General features: G+C 33.8%; 1 protein-coding gene across 1 annotated transcript in view; it reads left to right on the forward strand.

Moving 5' to 3' along the window:
* PAPOLG (poly(A) polymerase gamma) overlaps positions 1–17,647 on the forward strand; it is a 32,128-nt gene that overhangs the window by 5,253 nt on the left and 9,228 nt on the right. The window contains exons 4-15 of the mRNA XM_004742010.3: positions 3,691–3,772; positions 3,998–4,107; positions 5,138–5,191; positions 6,963–7,074; positions 9,260–9,349; positions 11,583–11,721; positions 12,552–12,624; positions 13,382–13,502; positions 13,816–13,900; positions 14,286–14,339; positions 16,251–16,370; positions 16,803–16,912. Of these exons, the coding sequence (XP_004742067.1) occupies positions 3,691–3,772; positions 3,998–4,107; positions 5,138–5,191; positions 6,963–7,074; positions 9,260–9,349; positions 11,583–11,721; positions 12,552–12,624; positions 13,382–13,502; positions 13,816–13,900; positions 14,286–14,339; positions 16,251–16,370; positions 16,803–16,912 (1,150 nt within the window). The remainder of the gene's footprint in view (positions 1–3,690; positions 3,773–3,997; positions 4,108–5,137; positions 5,192–6,962; positions 7,075–9,259; positions 9,350–11,582; positions 11,722–12,551; positions 12,625–13,381; positions 13,503–13,815; positions 13,901–14,285; positions 14,340–16,250; positions 16,371–16,802; positions 16,913–17,647) is intronic.

Raw genomic sequence — 17,647 nt, forward strand, 5'->3', positions numbered from 1 at the left:
GTTGGATTCAGTTTCATTATGTCCTGATCATTAGTCCTAGTAATAAGATGCAGGAGTTGAGAATAATCTGAAATAGACTTTTTGGTATACTTGGTAATGAATTGTTCTAGACAGTTAAGTCTCTAAATAATGATAATGAGATAAATAAATGAGAATTTACCCCAGTGTCTAGCTACAATCCTATATAGATTTCCTGCTTGAATTACATGTGGTGTACCAAAATTTAAATATCAAGGGATTTTACTTTAAAAGCCAGATTTCAGACATCTTGTGAAATACCAGATCTGGCAACATTGGGCCTGCCTTGTGCAAGGCAGGAATAGACTTGAATGGTTTTGGGCTCCTGCCCTCCAGTCCCTTGTGGCCCCACCAGTCCTGCTCTCTCTGACATAGCACCTGTCATATATCAGGCAGTTTCTGGGTTTCTTATGTGTACCCTCCATTTGCATACTTGCCTGACCCCTGAGATATAGGAGTTTGCAGATCCTAATTTATAATTATGCAACCTTTTTTCCCTCTAGTAGCTTATTTCTCTTCTAAAACAAGTTACATATTTCCTACTTTCTTAGAGATTTTGGATGTAATTGAATTTTCATATGTTTGGGAATCATCACTGAATATTATTTTAGTGGCTGTACTTAATCAAAGTAGGATGTATGCAACTGGGTGATACCATTTGCCCCTTCACTGAGTGACCCAAACTGTTGTATTTTAAGTTTTGTTTGCTTTTTATCATTTTTATAGTTTTCCCATCTTTTTCCCTTAACAGTTAGCTGAAAGTTAATATATCACAGCAGTCAGTGTGTCTCTCTGTAAACTCTCTGCTCCTTAATCTACCTGGATTTAGAAATTAAATAAACACCTGTTAGAATTCTTTCTTTTTCAAATTTTAGTATTTCTTTCTGTGCCTATGGCACATGTTTAAAATTGGTTCTTTTCGACAGAATAAGGTCATGAGGGACTCTGCTAAGTCTGCAGTCATCAGGTTTAAATAAATGGTCTTTATGTTGTTTACTTTTGCTGCCAAACAGCTCTCTGACTCATTTCTGAACTCTCAGCAGGGTTATCAGTAGTTGAGATTTTCAGATAAGTTGAATTCTGAGCAGGTGAAATGCTAGTCATGAGAAACAAAAAAAAATTCATGTTTGTTTTTCTGCTACTAGGTAATCAGCTCCATAAGAAAAAAACCTGTCTTGGTCACCTACATAATCTCAGGACAGAGCTCAGGCATTAAATAAATGTTAAAGAAATCTGTTGTCCCTCTCTGATCAGCCCGTAAATACTATGGGTGTGCAAACACTCAAATTGCTAGAATTATTTTAAAATCATAAGCTTTATGACTTTGTGTGGTCTTTATGTCAACTATTTTGGTTCTAGCAAGGTCTTTGCTTCCATCCCTATTCTAGAATGCATTTGAAATAAATGAAGTAGTATTATTCACAAAAGAGACTATATTAATTTGTTGAGATTTCCTGTTACATAGTTAGTTTTATTAAGTTAATAAAGTTAATAACTAATTTTATTCAGGGTTTCTTCACACTTAACAGAAAATTCTGGTAATATTCTGTTTCAAGGTCAATAGGTGGTTTTTTTTGTTTGTTTTTTGTTTTTATTAAATTGCTTTTTCTCCCATGTTACTCATATTAATACTTTAATCTGCAGAAGGCAATCGCTGGCTTACATTTAGTTTCTAGGCATAAAAATTTAAGACTTTGCCATAATTTGGATTTTCTTTTTAAGCAAAGTGAATAAAATATCATTAAAAATATTTTTTTAATTGTTTTTTAATCTTCCACTGTGGATAAAGTGATTTTTTTTTCATTTTCTGTATCAACTATTCCTTTGATTTGTGCATATTTTAGTCCAGAAAATATCAGAAGGGTTTGAGTTAGAGCAAAGATCATTTGACTGTTACATGTACAACTGGGATATTTAAGCTATAAGCCATCTACAACTCAAACAGATCATTTTAGTTAAATACTGTGGTTTGTGGTAAAAATATTTTACTTTGATCGGTGTACCACTTTCTCATTAATTATGCAAGAATCTTGCTTTTCAAAGTAGGAAAGTAAACTAAGATAGAAATTAGGAAGGTAAACCAAAAGGTCCTATCTTCTCTATCCTTTTGATTCATATTAATACATTTACTGACTTCTTTCTAGTTCTAAAATCATGTGTGGTAGTCATAAACATTAATATCCATTCAACAGAAGAAGTAACAAATATAATATCCTGTTACATAGTTAGTTTTATTAAGTTAATTAAGGGATATTATTCTTTGAAGCTCGCACTGGGCATTATAAAAAACAAGTGAGATAGTAGATACAGTTCTTATTTTCAAGGAGTTTAAATATAGTTGAGGGGATGGAACATGTATTCAGGGGGATAAGGTCAGTAATAAATGTAGTATAAAAAAGTTAAAGATAATAGTGCAGGAGCACAGAAGGAAAAGAGCTTCTTACGGAAGGGGTGGATCATCAGAAGGCTTCATGAAAAAGGTGGAACTTGAACTTTGAAAAAACAGATGGTATTGAGATACCCAGAGAAGATGGGCAAGCATTTGAGGTGGGGAGAATGGCAAGTGCGGTGGAAAGGATACTGGATTATGTAACATGTCGGCAGTTGGAGATTCAAAAGGGAGTATCAGGAGACAAGGCAACAAAGATCCTGTAAGAGTACATTGTGGAGATTCTCAGGATCCAAGGATCAGTTAGTCAGAGAAGTAGTCAGAGAAGAATGTGTTAGCAGTGTTTGAGCAGAAGTCAGAGAAGAATGCATTAGCAATGTTTGAGCAGAAGAGTTATATAATAGAGTAAGAACATCAAGTGAATTTTCTAAAAAATGGAATAGGAGAAAATGAATGAGGTCAAGAAGGTAGCTTAAGATTCTATTAAAGCCTAGAATTAAGGGCACAGTAGTTGAATAAAAAGGAGGTGACATGTAGGGATATAAGCTAAGAATTGGTAAGCCAAGAAGAATAATGACTAGGTACAGGTATTAAGGAAAATGAGGAACAGAAAGAGAAATCAGAAGAGATACTTGGTTTATCATAGGAAGAATATTTTGTTTTAAGCAGGATATTGAAGTGGACCAGGATGTATGAGTAGAAAATACCTGATGGGAAGTTAGAATTGGCTCCAGAGAAAAATGAAGAGTAGCCTTATAGTTCTGGTACAGTCCAAAAGCTTTCATAAAGATGTTAAATTACCTCGTACAAGGAGGTCTTTTCAAGATGACCACTTTCTTGCAGAAAGGTTGCATAAGTTCAATCAAGAAATTAAGTGTATTTTTCCCAGAAACTAATGGGGAAGTGGAATGAGTTAAGTGTATGATACTATAGAGAACTGAAAGTGCATTAGTTTGGTAGTTAAGAGCTCCTTGGTGACAGAAGGATGGAGTCAAAGACAGGCAATTGGAAGGGGACAAGTAGGGTCAAGTGATAAAAAATGGTTTTCTTAAGAGAGATGTGTGCATGTATAGTAGGTATGAATTTGTTTTGTCTTCCCTCTAGGAATACTCTCATTACTTCAAGCTGCAGCCCAAAGAGCTCTGAAGTACTTTCAGAAATCTCAGTTTCCCAAAGTTGACAAATATATTATATATTGGTAGTATTTAGGCAATTTTTATGCTAAATAATTTCAACAATCAAATGCCATTTGTTTAATTTAACTTAATTTAATTTAATTTTAGAATCTCCCACCTTCTGTTGTGGCTACTGTTGGTGGTAAAATTTTCACGTTTGGCTCCTATAGGCTTGGAGTACACACCAAAGGTAACTGCTTTTCTGTGTTCTGATAAAAACTTTCAGTAACAAATTCTTGTTATTCATAATTAGAAGTACAGAAGAAAAACCCATCATCTCACTACTCAGAGCTAATCATTGTTAATATTTTCCTGTATTCATCTTACATATTCTGAACATAATGTTTTTATGTGTTTTAACAAAAATATAATGCATACTTAATATAGTCTTAATTAGAAATACTTTGATTTACAGGAGCTGACATTGATGCACTTTGTGTAGCTCCAAGACATGTGGAGAGATCTGATTTTTTTCAATCTTTTTTTGAAAAACTGAAACATCAAGATGGCATTAGAAACTTAAGAGTAAGTATCCTCTGGTATTTAATATTTTGAACTTGTTAACAAAAACTTGGGCTTATGATTTTTGATATACTTAAGAAGTTGCTATATCTTTTTAAAATAACAGATGGTTAAGAACATGGACTTTATAGTTAATACAGACCTGGGTTTGAATCTAGAATCTACGACATATTAGCTCTTAGATTTTAAGTTACCTGTGTTCTTTGAGCCTGGTTTCCTCAAAGCTGTAAGATGGAGATGTAGTGATAAATTTTTTAAAGGTTTTTCTGAGGGTCAATGAGATAATTGACATTAACATTGACTAATATTTGATAAGTGGTTGATGCATATCAAATGATAGCTATTAGTATGTGTAAGATTCAGTTACTCACTCTCTGTGTGCATATCTAGCCATTCATTTAGTAAATGAAATTTCAACACCAGTGATTTGTCAGATACTGTCCTTAGTCCCACAAATACAGTAATGAACAAGACATAGTTTATGGGAGGGAGAGATTAGGGAAACTAAACAAACATAGCTTTAACGCAGTCTAAAGTGCTAGGGTAAGTTGAAAGGATCTGCATTATTTGGGCATTTGGGAATGGAGAAGGAGGTTAAGAATTTGTTAGGTTGGGGGATTAAGAAAGCTCAGAAAGAGGACATTTTTACTGATTCTAAATTACATTGTATTAATAGATTAATCATGAGCTCTGATTATATTTTAATTTCCAACACTAGTTTTTTTTGTAAATATTTGGTGTTCAGGTTTAATCTCAACAAATAGTGAGTACCCAAATGATAGCAGTTCTGTCTGCCAGTTTCTGATGAGTATCTTTAGGAGGATAAATAAATTAGTTAATTACTGACATGACATTTTCTCTATCTGAAGTAACACAGTCACAGGGTAAAAGCACTTATTTACTTGGAATGTGATACCAAGAACATTTTCTTTTTAGCAAAGGTATTCACATCATTGGCAGTTAGGAAGGATAGAGAAAGGATTACACCTTTAGAGGATTATTTACCTGTTTTAATTGTTGTCCTCTTTTGTAGGCTGTAGAAGATGCCTTTGTACCTGTTATAAAATTTGAATTTGATGGAATTGAAGTAAGTGTTTAATATTTTTTCTGACTTTGCAACTGAATTAATACATAAGGCTTTTTTCAGTTTTGTTTTGTTTTTTTTTTTTAAATCAGACCAACAAAGACACATATTTTAAGGAATCAAATTGTTTTTAAATAGTTTCTTACTTTTTTTTCTCCTGTATCTATTGACTTCTCACTATAGAAAATGAACCAGCTTCCATCCCTACCCCATGATTTTTATAGACACCCTTCTGGTTCCTATAATCTAAAATAATTGTGTTATAATTTTGATTGGATCAATATTCAGTGTTTACATTATTATCTTATAAATAATGTTTGAAACTGAGCACAAAGTATACTAGATTATTGTTCTTTGTGGCATTTTGTTTCTTGGGAGTTAATAATTGTTTTGCCTTTTGTTTGCTTGGTTTTTATACGTAACACTAATTAAAAGTCAGTCTCTGCTAGCTGTCTGAATCTTCTCTAAATAGATTTAGATTTTTCAGGTGTTCCATCATTATCATCTTAAAAAAATATATGAGTCTTCTCACATGTTGGATTCCACACCAGTTGTTCTCGATGAAGGAGAAACAGCTGGCATCCTGGATCTTTCTTTACTATCATCCTGGGATTTCTTTTTGCCTTTGTCTAGAGTTCTCTTCTTTTTTGACTTACTGTCATTTTAATGTCATTCATCCACTAGCTTCCTGTGAAAGGCACATATTTTTGAGATCCTGTGTGTTTAAGTAAAATGTCTTCATTTTGTTCTTACACCAAAATAATAGTTTGGCTGAGTATAGAGTTCTAGGTATCAGAATTTTGAAAGCCTTGCTTCATTGTCTTCTACCTTTCATGCTGTGTGGGAAAGTGTGATGCCATATTGATTTCTCATCTTTTGTGACCTGTTTTGTCTCTTTGGACACTTAATATGATCTTTTTATTCCTGGGCTTCATAGTTGTAAAATTCATGGTAACGTACGTTGGTATATGTCTTTTCAGCCAAATATGCTAGGCACTCAGTAGTCCTCTTCCACTTTGGAAATTCCTGTCCTTTCAATTATGGAAATTGTATTGAATTCTATTGGATTTCCTGCCTTTCTTTTCTCTCTTTTTTCTATATATTGAACAGCCACATCTCTATATTTCTGCTTTGGGGGGTTTTCTCATCTTCCAAGCTTTCTAATGTTTTCCATTTCTGCTGTCATGTTTTTAATTTCTAAGAATAACTTTTTTATTTTTCTAAATGTTCCTTTCTATTTATGTATGTATTTATAGCTACCTATCCTTTCCTGGATATAATATTTTTTTATCTCTGCTTTCTTAAATCTGCTAAGTCTGTTACCACTTATCCATCTTCTTCCATAGTTTTTGCTGTCGTCTCCTTTTATTCCCTTCATCCTAGTGGGTTATGCCTTTAGAAAACAAAATTAAATTAAAAAAAAAAATTTTTACTGGTGTTTTAGTGGGGTTTCAAGAGGGAGTGAATGTAAATGTGTGTTGGATCTGCCATCTTTATCTAGAAATTCATTCATAAGATTTTGATGTTCTTTTTAATGCTTGGCATATATGCTAAAATTAAAATGCTTTCCCTTAATTTGTGACTTTAATTACTGTCACACAACTTTGCAGTGATTTTCCCATGTGAGATTGCCTACATAATCTTTTTGAAATTTTGTTAGAACTTCCCAAACTAATAATTAGAACTTTATACTTTTGAGGTTGGGTGGGTGGGGGGAGAATGGACTAGAAGGAGAAAAAGTAATATTTTTCTCTTTTTTTGCATCTTTCCAAAGATTGATCTAGTCTTTGCAAGACTGGCAATTCAAACCATATCAGATAATTTAGATCTAAGAGACGACTCTCGACTGAGAAGCCTTGATATAAGGTGTATTCGCAGCCTAAATGGTAAGCTTCTAAAAAGAAATCTCAGATATCTGCTTGAAAACAATTAGACAGATCTATTTTGCAGAACTATTAATGGACTTTTTAAGGGATTGGATTAACTCAGTTAAAAATGATGTGATTTTCTTTATATAGATAATCTGAGCACATTTAGGCATTTTAAAAGACACACATTTATTTGAAATGTTTATGTTTATAGTGATGGTGCGCAAACTAAATGGTCTCAGGATGCCTTTGCGCTCTAAAAAGTTTATTGAGAAACCCCAAAGATCTTCCATTTATGTAGGTTCTATCTGTCAATATATACCATATTAGAAATGAAAACAAAATTTTAAAGCATTTATTTCAAAATAACCCATTCTAAGTGAATATAAGTATGTTTTTGTGTGAGACTGGCTTTTTTCTTTTCTTTTTTTTTTTTTTTTGGCATGTTTGCAAAACTCTTTGGCTTAATGGAAGATAGCTAGATTCCTGTATCTGTCTTTTCAGTCAATTCATTTCTTGTAATGTTTTGATTGAAGCACAGGTAGAATCTGACCGCTTAAAGATACATAATTGGAAAAGGGAGGAGAATTTTAATAGCCTTTTCAGAAAATTGTGGATATTCTTTGATAATACAGCAAAACTTGACCAGTGACAGTATCCTTTTTCTTTTCATCAGCTTTATTGAGGTATAATTACATGTCATAAAATTTGTTCTTTTTTAGAGTCGTATTCCCAGAGTCGTATGCTACAATGCAATTTTAGTCGTATTCCCAGAGTCGTATGCTACAATGCAATTTTAGAACATTTTATCTTCAAAAGATCCCTCTTACACATTTACAGTCATTCTCCTTTCCAACCCCAAGTCCTAGGCAACCACTATTCTACTTTGTGTCTATAGATTTGCCTTTTCTGGACATTTCATGTAAATGGGATCATGCAATATGTGGTATTTTGTGTCTGGCTTCTTTCACTTTACATAGTGTTTGTGAGGTCTGTCCATGTTTGTAGCATATATCAGAAGTTTGTTCCTTTTAATTGGTTAGTAAAAGTGTTTTTTTAAAGGTTAATTTGAATATTGACTCTAAAGCCACATCAATTAACTTTTTATACTCTTACGTTAAAATCTATTGGTCTCTCTTGTTCTTTGAATAGATCTTTTACCCATGCGTGATTTTGTACTGTCATGGCTTGGTCATTAGGAAATTGCTGGTTTACAAAGTTATTTGGATCTTCAAAATGTTAACACACATTTCATTATAAAATATCCAGGAAAATCACATTCATTAATATCACCCAGTCTCATCAGAAAAGTCTTTAAATATTGGAAAGATGTCAGTCTCACAGTAGCAGATACTAGTTGTCCAGAATTCTAATTTTACTTGAAAGCTCAAATTTTATTGGTAACAAGTTTTGTCATTTGTTTTCCTTGAAGTGAGGGGCTCACTTTGTTCATTTTTTAGGATTCTTCTAAGTAAAACTGGTGTTCCTTGAAAAAAACAGGTAGTTCAGCTTTCTTTAACTTGCTCAAACATTGGATGGGTTCCTTTCCTGTTTTCTAACTTAAAATGTGTGGTGGTGAAAATAATTATTTACTAGTACAGTTTGTTGCTAAAGCTTTGGTACCAGTAAGTTTTAGCTACCACTGCTTTTGCACCACTAGCGCAAATGTTAACACAGAAAAGAGGCAAAGCTTTATTGTTATTATAAAAATAGGTTTGACAAACTTAAAAAAAAAAAATAGGTTAACCTAGCATTCCCAAGGGTCCAAGACTTCTCTCTGAGAACAAAACACTGGCTTATAGTGTCTTTTATCACTGCATTTTTATTGTACTTTCAGAGTACAACAGTAAATCACAGTGTTTGTGAAATAAGGTGGATGTTAAAGCAATTGTTATTGCTTTATTGTTTTGTTTTATAAGTTGGGGACATTTGATTAGCAGTAAAGACAAATGGTGAAAAAAGTGAAACTTACTCAGATCCATCTCTTATTTTAATATTGAATTACATTAGCCATGTACTTTTTAATTCTTTAAAAGCAAAGTAATTTCTCATATATGTGCTAAATTTCAAATACATAGAGAAAATAAGCCCACATTTTATTATCTTTGGTAGTTTTAGCATTTGAGAATCTGGAAATTAGAAGTATGTCTGAATTAACTAGATTTTGTTGCATAATGATAAATGAATGCTTTATCTTTTTCAGGATGTAGAGTTACTGATGAAATTTTGCATTTAGTGCCAAATAAAGAAACTTTTAGACTCACCCTAAGAGCAGTCAAATTATGGGCAAAACGTAAGTATCCCACATCTTTTTTAAGTTTGCACTATAAAATTACAGTTTTCAGTTACTAATGATAGAAGCACATATGGAAACTCCTGAGTCTTTTTATACTGTTGGGAATTGAGGTCCAGTAGATTTTGGAGAATCCTGTTTTTCACGTACAGTGGTTATGGTGCTCTGAGGGGTGACTACCCTCCTATTCCTTGGTTGAAAACTAAAACCTCCTGACTTTTCATCTCCAGTTTTAGCCAGGCAATCAGAAGGAGTTAGAACTGAAAGAGTGAAACCCGTACTATTCTTCAAGTCCTCTGTGGGCAGGACCATCTTACTCATTTTTGTCTTCCCATTACCAGCAGCATGTAGTTTGTAGTAGGTATGCTGTAAATTTATTAAATGAAGAACCTACAGTGATAGTTTCAACTTTTTTTTTAATGTTAAGACTTTTTTCTAATAAAGCCTGGAACTAATTTATATATACACATAGGATATGGTTCATAAAAGGCCCAATCCTGAGCTGGCATAGCACATTTTCTATTATTTGTAACTACATTTAAGTAGTGCTATACTTCTGGCACCAGGTTTTACCTAGTCTAAAACCACACTCTCTAATAAAACTTTTTGTGATGATGGAAATATTTCATATCTATGCTATCCAAAAGTAATCATGTAGCTATTGAGCACTTGAAATGTGCAACCAAGGAACTGAATTTTAAAATTTAGAATTTAAAATTAAACAGCGTCTTAGAGAAGTAAAAGCATATGTCCACACAAAAATTTGTGCACACATAGGGCTTATGGGTGGCTTAGTTTTGTTAAGCGTCTGACTTCTTGATTTTGGCCCAGGTCGTGATCTCGAGGTCTTGGAATCAAGCCCTGCTTTGGGCTCCATGATCCGGAGAGTCTGCTTCTCTCCCTCTGCCTGTGCCCCACCCCCACTCACATACACACACACACACACACACACACACACACACTCTCTCTCTCTCTCCCTCTCTCAAATAAATCTTTTTAAAAAATTATGCACAGATATTTTTAGCATTCTCAAAAAGAGACAACCTTATGTTTATAAACTGATGAATAGATAAACAAAAGATGATATATCCATTATATGGAATGTTGGAATATTACTTAGCAATAAAAGGGACTGAGGTAAATCCATTTATGTGAAATGTCCAGAATAGGCAAATCTATAAAGATAGAAGAATAGTCCTTGCTCTCAATCCTTGGGAGGATTGAGAGCAAACAGGAGAAGAGTGACTGTTAACGGTTTCCCTTTGGGGTGATGAAAGTGTTCCAGAATTGATTATGGTGGTGGGTACACAACTCTGTGAATATACTAAAAGCCATTAGTTTTTAACATTTTACGTTGATGAAACCTGTGCTATATGAATGATATCTCCATAAAGCTGTTAACCAAAAAAATGCTACATGTGATTTGTGGCTACCATATTGGAAGTACATATCTAAAAAGACCTTTAAGCAAGTAGGATTTGTCCTTGGGCTCAGTTAACCTTATATAGTCAGGATAAAGTAATTTGCAAGAAAGGGATATCACAATTTTTCTTCCCTTACAGATTAGATTAAATACCATGTCTTGTCAATTCTTAGATGCATATTTTACATACTTTAACATATCTGAAATTGACATTTTTCTATCTTTCTTGATTAGTGGGACATAAAATAATGCTGTATTATGTAATTGAGGACCCAATAGGTTTGATGAAATATGGTAATACTTTTTTATAGATTGCTCTAAGAAACAATTGAAGAGAAATGACTAATACCAATGGTATATTGTACTTATGGAGAGAGATTGAAATTGTGCAAAATACTGAAGTTAGTCCAGCTTTACGCTTGATTTTAAAATGCCCATGAATATGATTACTAATGAAATGTTTATTCCTTGTACTTGTAAACCCTCTAGATATCTTTCCTCCTTTCTTTCATTTCTTTCTCAACCATAGCTATTGAAAAGAGGGAAATTCCAGTGTTATATCAATAGAGCCTGGTTCGGCAGTCAGAACTGAGGCAGGGAACTGAGGTGTCTGTTTTGGGAGAAGTAGGGGGACGAGATGCAGCTTATAGTTTACTAATAAAAGGTCTGCTTATTGATTGTATAATGTTATTTCCAGAGGGGAAAGGATAACAAAGAACAGTTGTAGGAACTAAGTTATCCCATTACTTGTGGTTGAATGTCATGGATGGTAGATCCTAACAATAATTAACAAATATATTAATTTTCTAGGACGTGGTATTTATTCCAACATGCTGGGATTCCTTGGCGGTGTCTCCTGGGCAATGCTAGTTGCAAGAACTTGTCAATTATACCCAAATGCAGCAGCTTCTACTTTAGTTCATAAGTTCTTTTTAGTTTTTTCCAAGTGGTAAGTATTCATATGCATACTTTATTTACTAGTTTCTGCCTTTACATAAATTTGTTCAGCAATTTAAGAGAGATGCATAGACTTTTTCTCTTGTCTTCCGTTCTTCTTAAATTAAAAGTTTAAAGACATCAAATTTGAGACAATGATGACCGCATGGTGCTTTCTCCTGGGGTTGGGAGAGATCTGTAAATGTAGGCTTTTAGCTTGAGAGTGGTCGCAATTTTTTGCCTTTGATGACTAGCTACATATAGATTAATGTCTTATATGTAAAACGGAAGTGATAATCATATCTACTATGTGGATTTATTAGTATTTTCAGTAAAGTTAGCCCTGTTGCTATTAAGTTATCAGAGTTAGATCCATGTAAGCAAATAGAAGGAAGGGGAAAACTCAGATTTTTTTTTTTTTAATTTATCTATTTATTTTAGAGTGGGGAGTGGGCAGAGGGAGAGAAGGAATCTTAAGCAGTGTCCATGCCCAGCGCAGAGCCTCATGGGCTCAATTTCATGACCCTGAGATCATGACCTGACCTGAGCCAAAATCAAGAGTCAGACACTTAACTGACTGAGGCACCGAGGTGCCCCTGGAAAATTCAGATTTAAATTAATTACAGCTTAATGAGCTAAACAGTATTTGCCCTTTCAGAAGACACATTTAAAATATAACCACTTTGTATACTTGCTTCCCTTGCCTGTTTGTTTTTTTCAATACCAAATACCCATCCACAATGTTTGCTCTATGAAAGTTAAGAGAGATTCTGATGATTTTTATGTTTCATAGAGTTCCTGAAGTGAGATCCTTTGTGAATTAATTTGCCTTATTTATGTTAGGGAGTGGCCAAATCCTGTGCTGCTGAAGCAACCAGAAGAAAGCAATTTGAATTTGCCTGTTTGGGATCCTCGGGTATGTGACTTATTACTGAAACTGAACCTTCTAGGCAAAGGATGATTCTCTAAATTGCAATCTAAAAATAATTCTTCTTATTCCTGCTCATCTTCCTTCTGTATAGCTATAGCTCTTTCTGTCTGCTGTGTTTTTTGGTGCAAGTGATTGGTATTTCAAATTCTGATCCAAATGTTATGTCATTAAAAATCACCCATATGAAAGTAGATGTGGGTGTATCAACCAAAATGTCATAATCCATTGTTAAAAACTCTTATAAGTAATTAGAACTAATAAAGTGCTGAAGTATATAAAAGATTTACTTTGCCCTGCAATTTAAAGCAGACTCGTGGTTCTAAGCTAGCATAACTCTCACCTTGCATTTTCATTTGCTTTTAGAGTGCTCCTTCCTCTGAGTTACCTATAGGGAGTTGCACATTGAGTGGGTGCAGAAAGAAGATTAAGAATCATTGGATTAATAATGCTTTTTGCAGCTATGATACTGTATTTTCTTGGTTCTAAAAGACCATTATGTATAAGATACACCATCAGTTTAACAGCTTTTCAGAGGAAAAATGCACTTTTACAGAGGTGCCTTTGAATATCAGACATACCTGACTTCAGAAATAAATGTAGTTGGGGAGGGAAAATGTACTTCTTAGAATTGGGGAAATGTAGTATTAAATTTATATTTCATATTCTTCAGACTTTTGGGGAAATGAAGTGAGGACAACTGAAATAGGAGAATAGATCAATTATTCTGCTTCTAATTTCACAGGTAAATCCATCAGATAGGTATCATCTCATGCCCATAATCACCCCTGCCTACCCACAGCAGAATTCTACGTATAATGTGTCCACCTCAACTCGAACAGTAATGGTAGAAGAATTTAAACAAGGTAAACCTGTTGGCCCTTTCCCACAAGTTTTTGATTTATAACAGTTTTATTCTAAAGTGCAGTTATGCCTGTTATTTCTAAAAATTCTTTCAAATATGTATTTATTCTTCCAGTAATGGTTTTCCAAAATATAGTAAGTCCAAAATGGAGCCAGCCCAATCTGTTTGAAATTGATTTTTGTGTTCTGAGAAATATATATATATATTTTTCCCTTAAGAGTTTGGTAGAGTTTGATTTTGGGATAGAGTGATACAGAAGCTGGTAATAAAATAGCCCGTTTTCAAAATCAGTCTCTCTCTTGTTTTTAATTTAGGTCTTGCAGTCACAGATGAAATCCTTCAAGGGAAATCAGACTGGTCCAAACTACTTGAGCCACCAAATTTTTTTCAAAAGTATAGGTATTTGAAATTTTGTATTTTTTGTTTGTGTGTTTAAAGAAGAATGTCAAACTTACAAAGTTAATATGTGGTGGGTGACTTGGTCACATATATTTCAAGTGAGGTAGAGAATAGGTTAGCAGAAATCCTAAATGTTGAGTTTGTGTTCTCTAGTAGTATCTAACCCAGTATTAGTGGTGTTTGTTTTAGTGAATCGTTTTTAATTGTAGGGTCTAGAATTAATTTTTTGAAAATTGAAGCATGTTCTAATTTTCATAAGCTGTGTGCCTGCATTAGTTCTTTTGTTCAGTGGGAGGAAGAAAGAACAAGTAATGATGGAAGAGCAGACCCTAACTATGTTTCTGGCTTTTTTTCCCCTCTAATTATGGCTAAAAATTCTTCATAGACATTATATAGTATTGACTGCCAGTGCATCAACAGAAGAAAACCATCTAGAGTGGTAAGACTGATATTCAAGTTGTGTACTTACTTTGTAGTGATAACATTTTTATGATGTTTTACCATTTACAAAGCATTTATCCTTAAAATTATTAAATCATATTGTTTACATGACTGTGTAGCATCAGCGTTTAAGAAATGCTGTCAAATCATGTTTCAGACTTAGAAGTAACATAAAATAACGGTATGTGTATAGTCTTTGCCTTTTGCCACTTCTCAGTCAGATTTAAGCAAAATTGTGAGGCACTTCGAATGATTCTGTTACCTCTTACTGACTTCCATCCTTGCCATCATGTTTCCCCATCGAAACTAGAAGGAAAATACATTTTTTATATTCTTTTAATTTAGGAGATTAGTGGCATGAAAGCTTCTGTCAGCAGATAAGGGAAGCATTTTTGGTCAAGCAGCAGTGCATTATTTCTAGTGAATCCAAATTCATTCCCTCTGCCTCCAGTGTACTGACATCCCTAACTCTTTATCAGGCAGCTTTTAGGCAAGCCACCAGAAATGGTTTTGCTTTCCTCAGGTGTGACCTCTGGGAAGGGAAACATGATACTGTTTTATTTTTGATTCCAAAGTTTAGTGCTTATTTTATTGGTAATTAAAGAGACACTGAAAAGAATCCTATCTCCAAAATGGAGTATTTCATTTGTAGGGGTGCCTGGGTGGCTTAGTTCGTTAAGCTTCTGATTCTTGGTTTTGGCTCTGGTCATGATCTCAGAGTCATGGGATCAAGCCCCTGGTTGGGCTGCATGCTCAGTGTGGAGTCTGCTTATCCCTCTCCCTCACCCCCACTTGAATACAGCGCTCTCACTCTCAATAAATAAATAAAATCTTAAAAAAAAATTTTTTTCATTTGTCTATATTGGAAATTGGGAAACTATGGTCTGGGCCAAATCTAGTTTGCCACGTGTTTTTAAAATAAAGTTTTATTGAGAGGGTGCCTGAGGGGGCTCAGTCGAATGAGCATGTGACTCTTGATTTTGGGCTTGTGAGTTTGAGCCCCATGTTAGGTATAGAGATCCCTAAATAAAAAGTAAATGAACTTTAAAAATTTTAAATAAAGTTTTCTTGAAATAGAGCCATGCTTACTCATTTATATATTGTCTGGCCCCTTTCCTGCTATATGGCAGAGTTGAATAGTTGCAACAGAAACTGGCCCACAAAGCCTAAAATATTTACTATCTGCCCCTTGTTAGAAAGTTTGCCAACCTCTCATTTAGATAACACTGAACAGTAACCCAACATCCCATATATGTGCTGTTGAAGCACACACAGTTAAAATGTATAGGCTTTTTCAAGCGTTTGAATAATGTAAAAATGTCCTTGTAGTTATTCTAATTAATGAAATTATTGTAAGTTAATATAACCGACACTAGTCCACTTAGAAAACAAAGTTGCAGAAACCTGATGAAACTTTCCATGTTTTAGTAGTATCTGATCTGATTTTACTGAAACTTTTATAAGTGTAATATCTAGTACCAATTTTATGAAAATATGAGCACATTTATCATGAATTAGGTGCTAGTTATTAGCGCTTTCCCCCCCCATGTTATTTAAACATATCTTAGTTTTAGCATATAGACATAATATTTGAAAGTGAAAAAGTATTTAGAACCAGATTAACCAACAGTTTTTCTTCATGCTCCAATCATGACTATTTTTATGGTCTTAACAGTTTAGATCGGGAATTCACTGAATAGAGCAGTTCTTTTAAAAGGGGAAGGGGGAAACACAGAAATTGACTATGTAACTTATAATTTGCTTAAATGGTATTTTAAACAGTCTGTAATATATTGGACTAAATTTTTTTAATGAACATGTAAAGCATCATAGCTAATATGCTTTTTGGGTTACTTAGATGTAGTTTCCAAATTTAAAAAGAAAAATTTTGTTCACTGTTCTATTTCAGGGTTGGATTAGTGGAATCTAAAATTCGTGTGCTTGTTGGAAACTTGGAACGAAATGAATTTATTACTCTTGCCCATGTAAATCCCCAGTCATTCCCAGGAAATAAGGAACATCATAAAGAGTAAGTTAATTATTAATTATTGTTTAGTACTGTATTTCTTAGATAATGTTATTTAACAAAATATGCACGGTTTCAGATCAGTTGTAAGATTGACATTTAACTAGCACTGATGGGGGAGGATGATACATTATTTGAGCATGAGTGGTGATGCATTAAAACTAGTAGATGCTGTGTTGGTAGCCCACAGACCCCAGCAGAAAATCCATCGTAAAATTTGGAGCATCTTTAAGTAGAATTTTAGTATGTGGTTTACAAAGCCATTTAATCCTCTTTATAACAACACAGGATAACTGATTGGTACTGCTGTGGTCAGTTTTAAGAATTTAGCCAAACCATTACAATTTGTATTTATGGTGCCAAGTTTGAATTACCAAATAACATCTGTAAAACTGTGAAAAAAATTAATACAAATTTAAAATTTTTATTTTATAGCAACAATTACATATCAATGTGGTTCCTTGGAATAATTTTTCGGAGAGTAGAAAATGCAGAAAGTGTTAACATAGACTTGACCTATGATATACAGTCATTTACTGATACAGGTAAGACTTTGTCATCATGGAGCTGTGGTTCTCAACCTCGGCTGTATCTGCCATGTATCTGCCAACCTCTAGGTATCTGCTATGGACCTGGCTAGCTCTGTTTTTCATTGGTTAAATGAATATGGTACATCCCTATTATGAAAACCTGTGCTGCTATTTAAAAAAGTAAAGGCATGGTGAAACTATCTCTAAGATATTAAGTGGGGGGAATGTTGCCAAACAGTCTGTATGGTGCACTACCATTTCTATAAATAAGTAAAAAAAATAAATAAATAACATATTTGTGAGCATGTTTGCTTATAAATACATAGAATACTTCTGGAAGGATATATAGTTTTTAAAAGAGAAGCTGACAGAACTGGTTGCTTTAGGTCAAGGGGCCAGGTATGTCTAGGGGATAGGGCAAGGAGACTTCACTCAGTGCCCTGAACTGTTTGAGTTTTGTACCAAATGATGGTATTATCTATTTAGAAACAAACAACAACAAAAAAAAAACCATACAGGTGATTTTTATTCTCATTCTGCACAGATAGAAGCACAATCATAAAGATGATTTTTGTATTTATTACATGTACTAACAGTTGTACAGCTTGCTGATTATGTTTCAGAATCAGTGAAAGAGTGTCTTTCACGTGTAGCTCCCTAATGACACCTTTCTGGAATATCTTAATGTATCTTATAAATTTGGAGTTGTCTTAATCTGGAATAGTGTACATTCATACTATTAATATTTTT

The sequence above is a fragment of the Mustela putorius genome, unplaced genomic scaffold (genome assembly GCF_011764305.1).
Source record: "Mustela putorius furo isolate JIRA1106 unplaced genomic scaffold, ASM1176430v1.1 tig00000224_pilon_pilon_pilon, whole genome shotgun sequence".
NCBI lineage: Eukaryota > Metazoa > Chordata > Mammalia > Carnivora > Mustelidae > Mustela > Mustela putorius.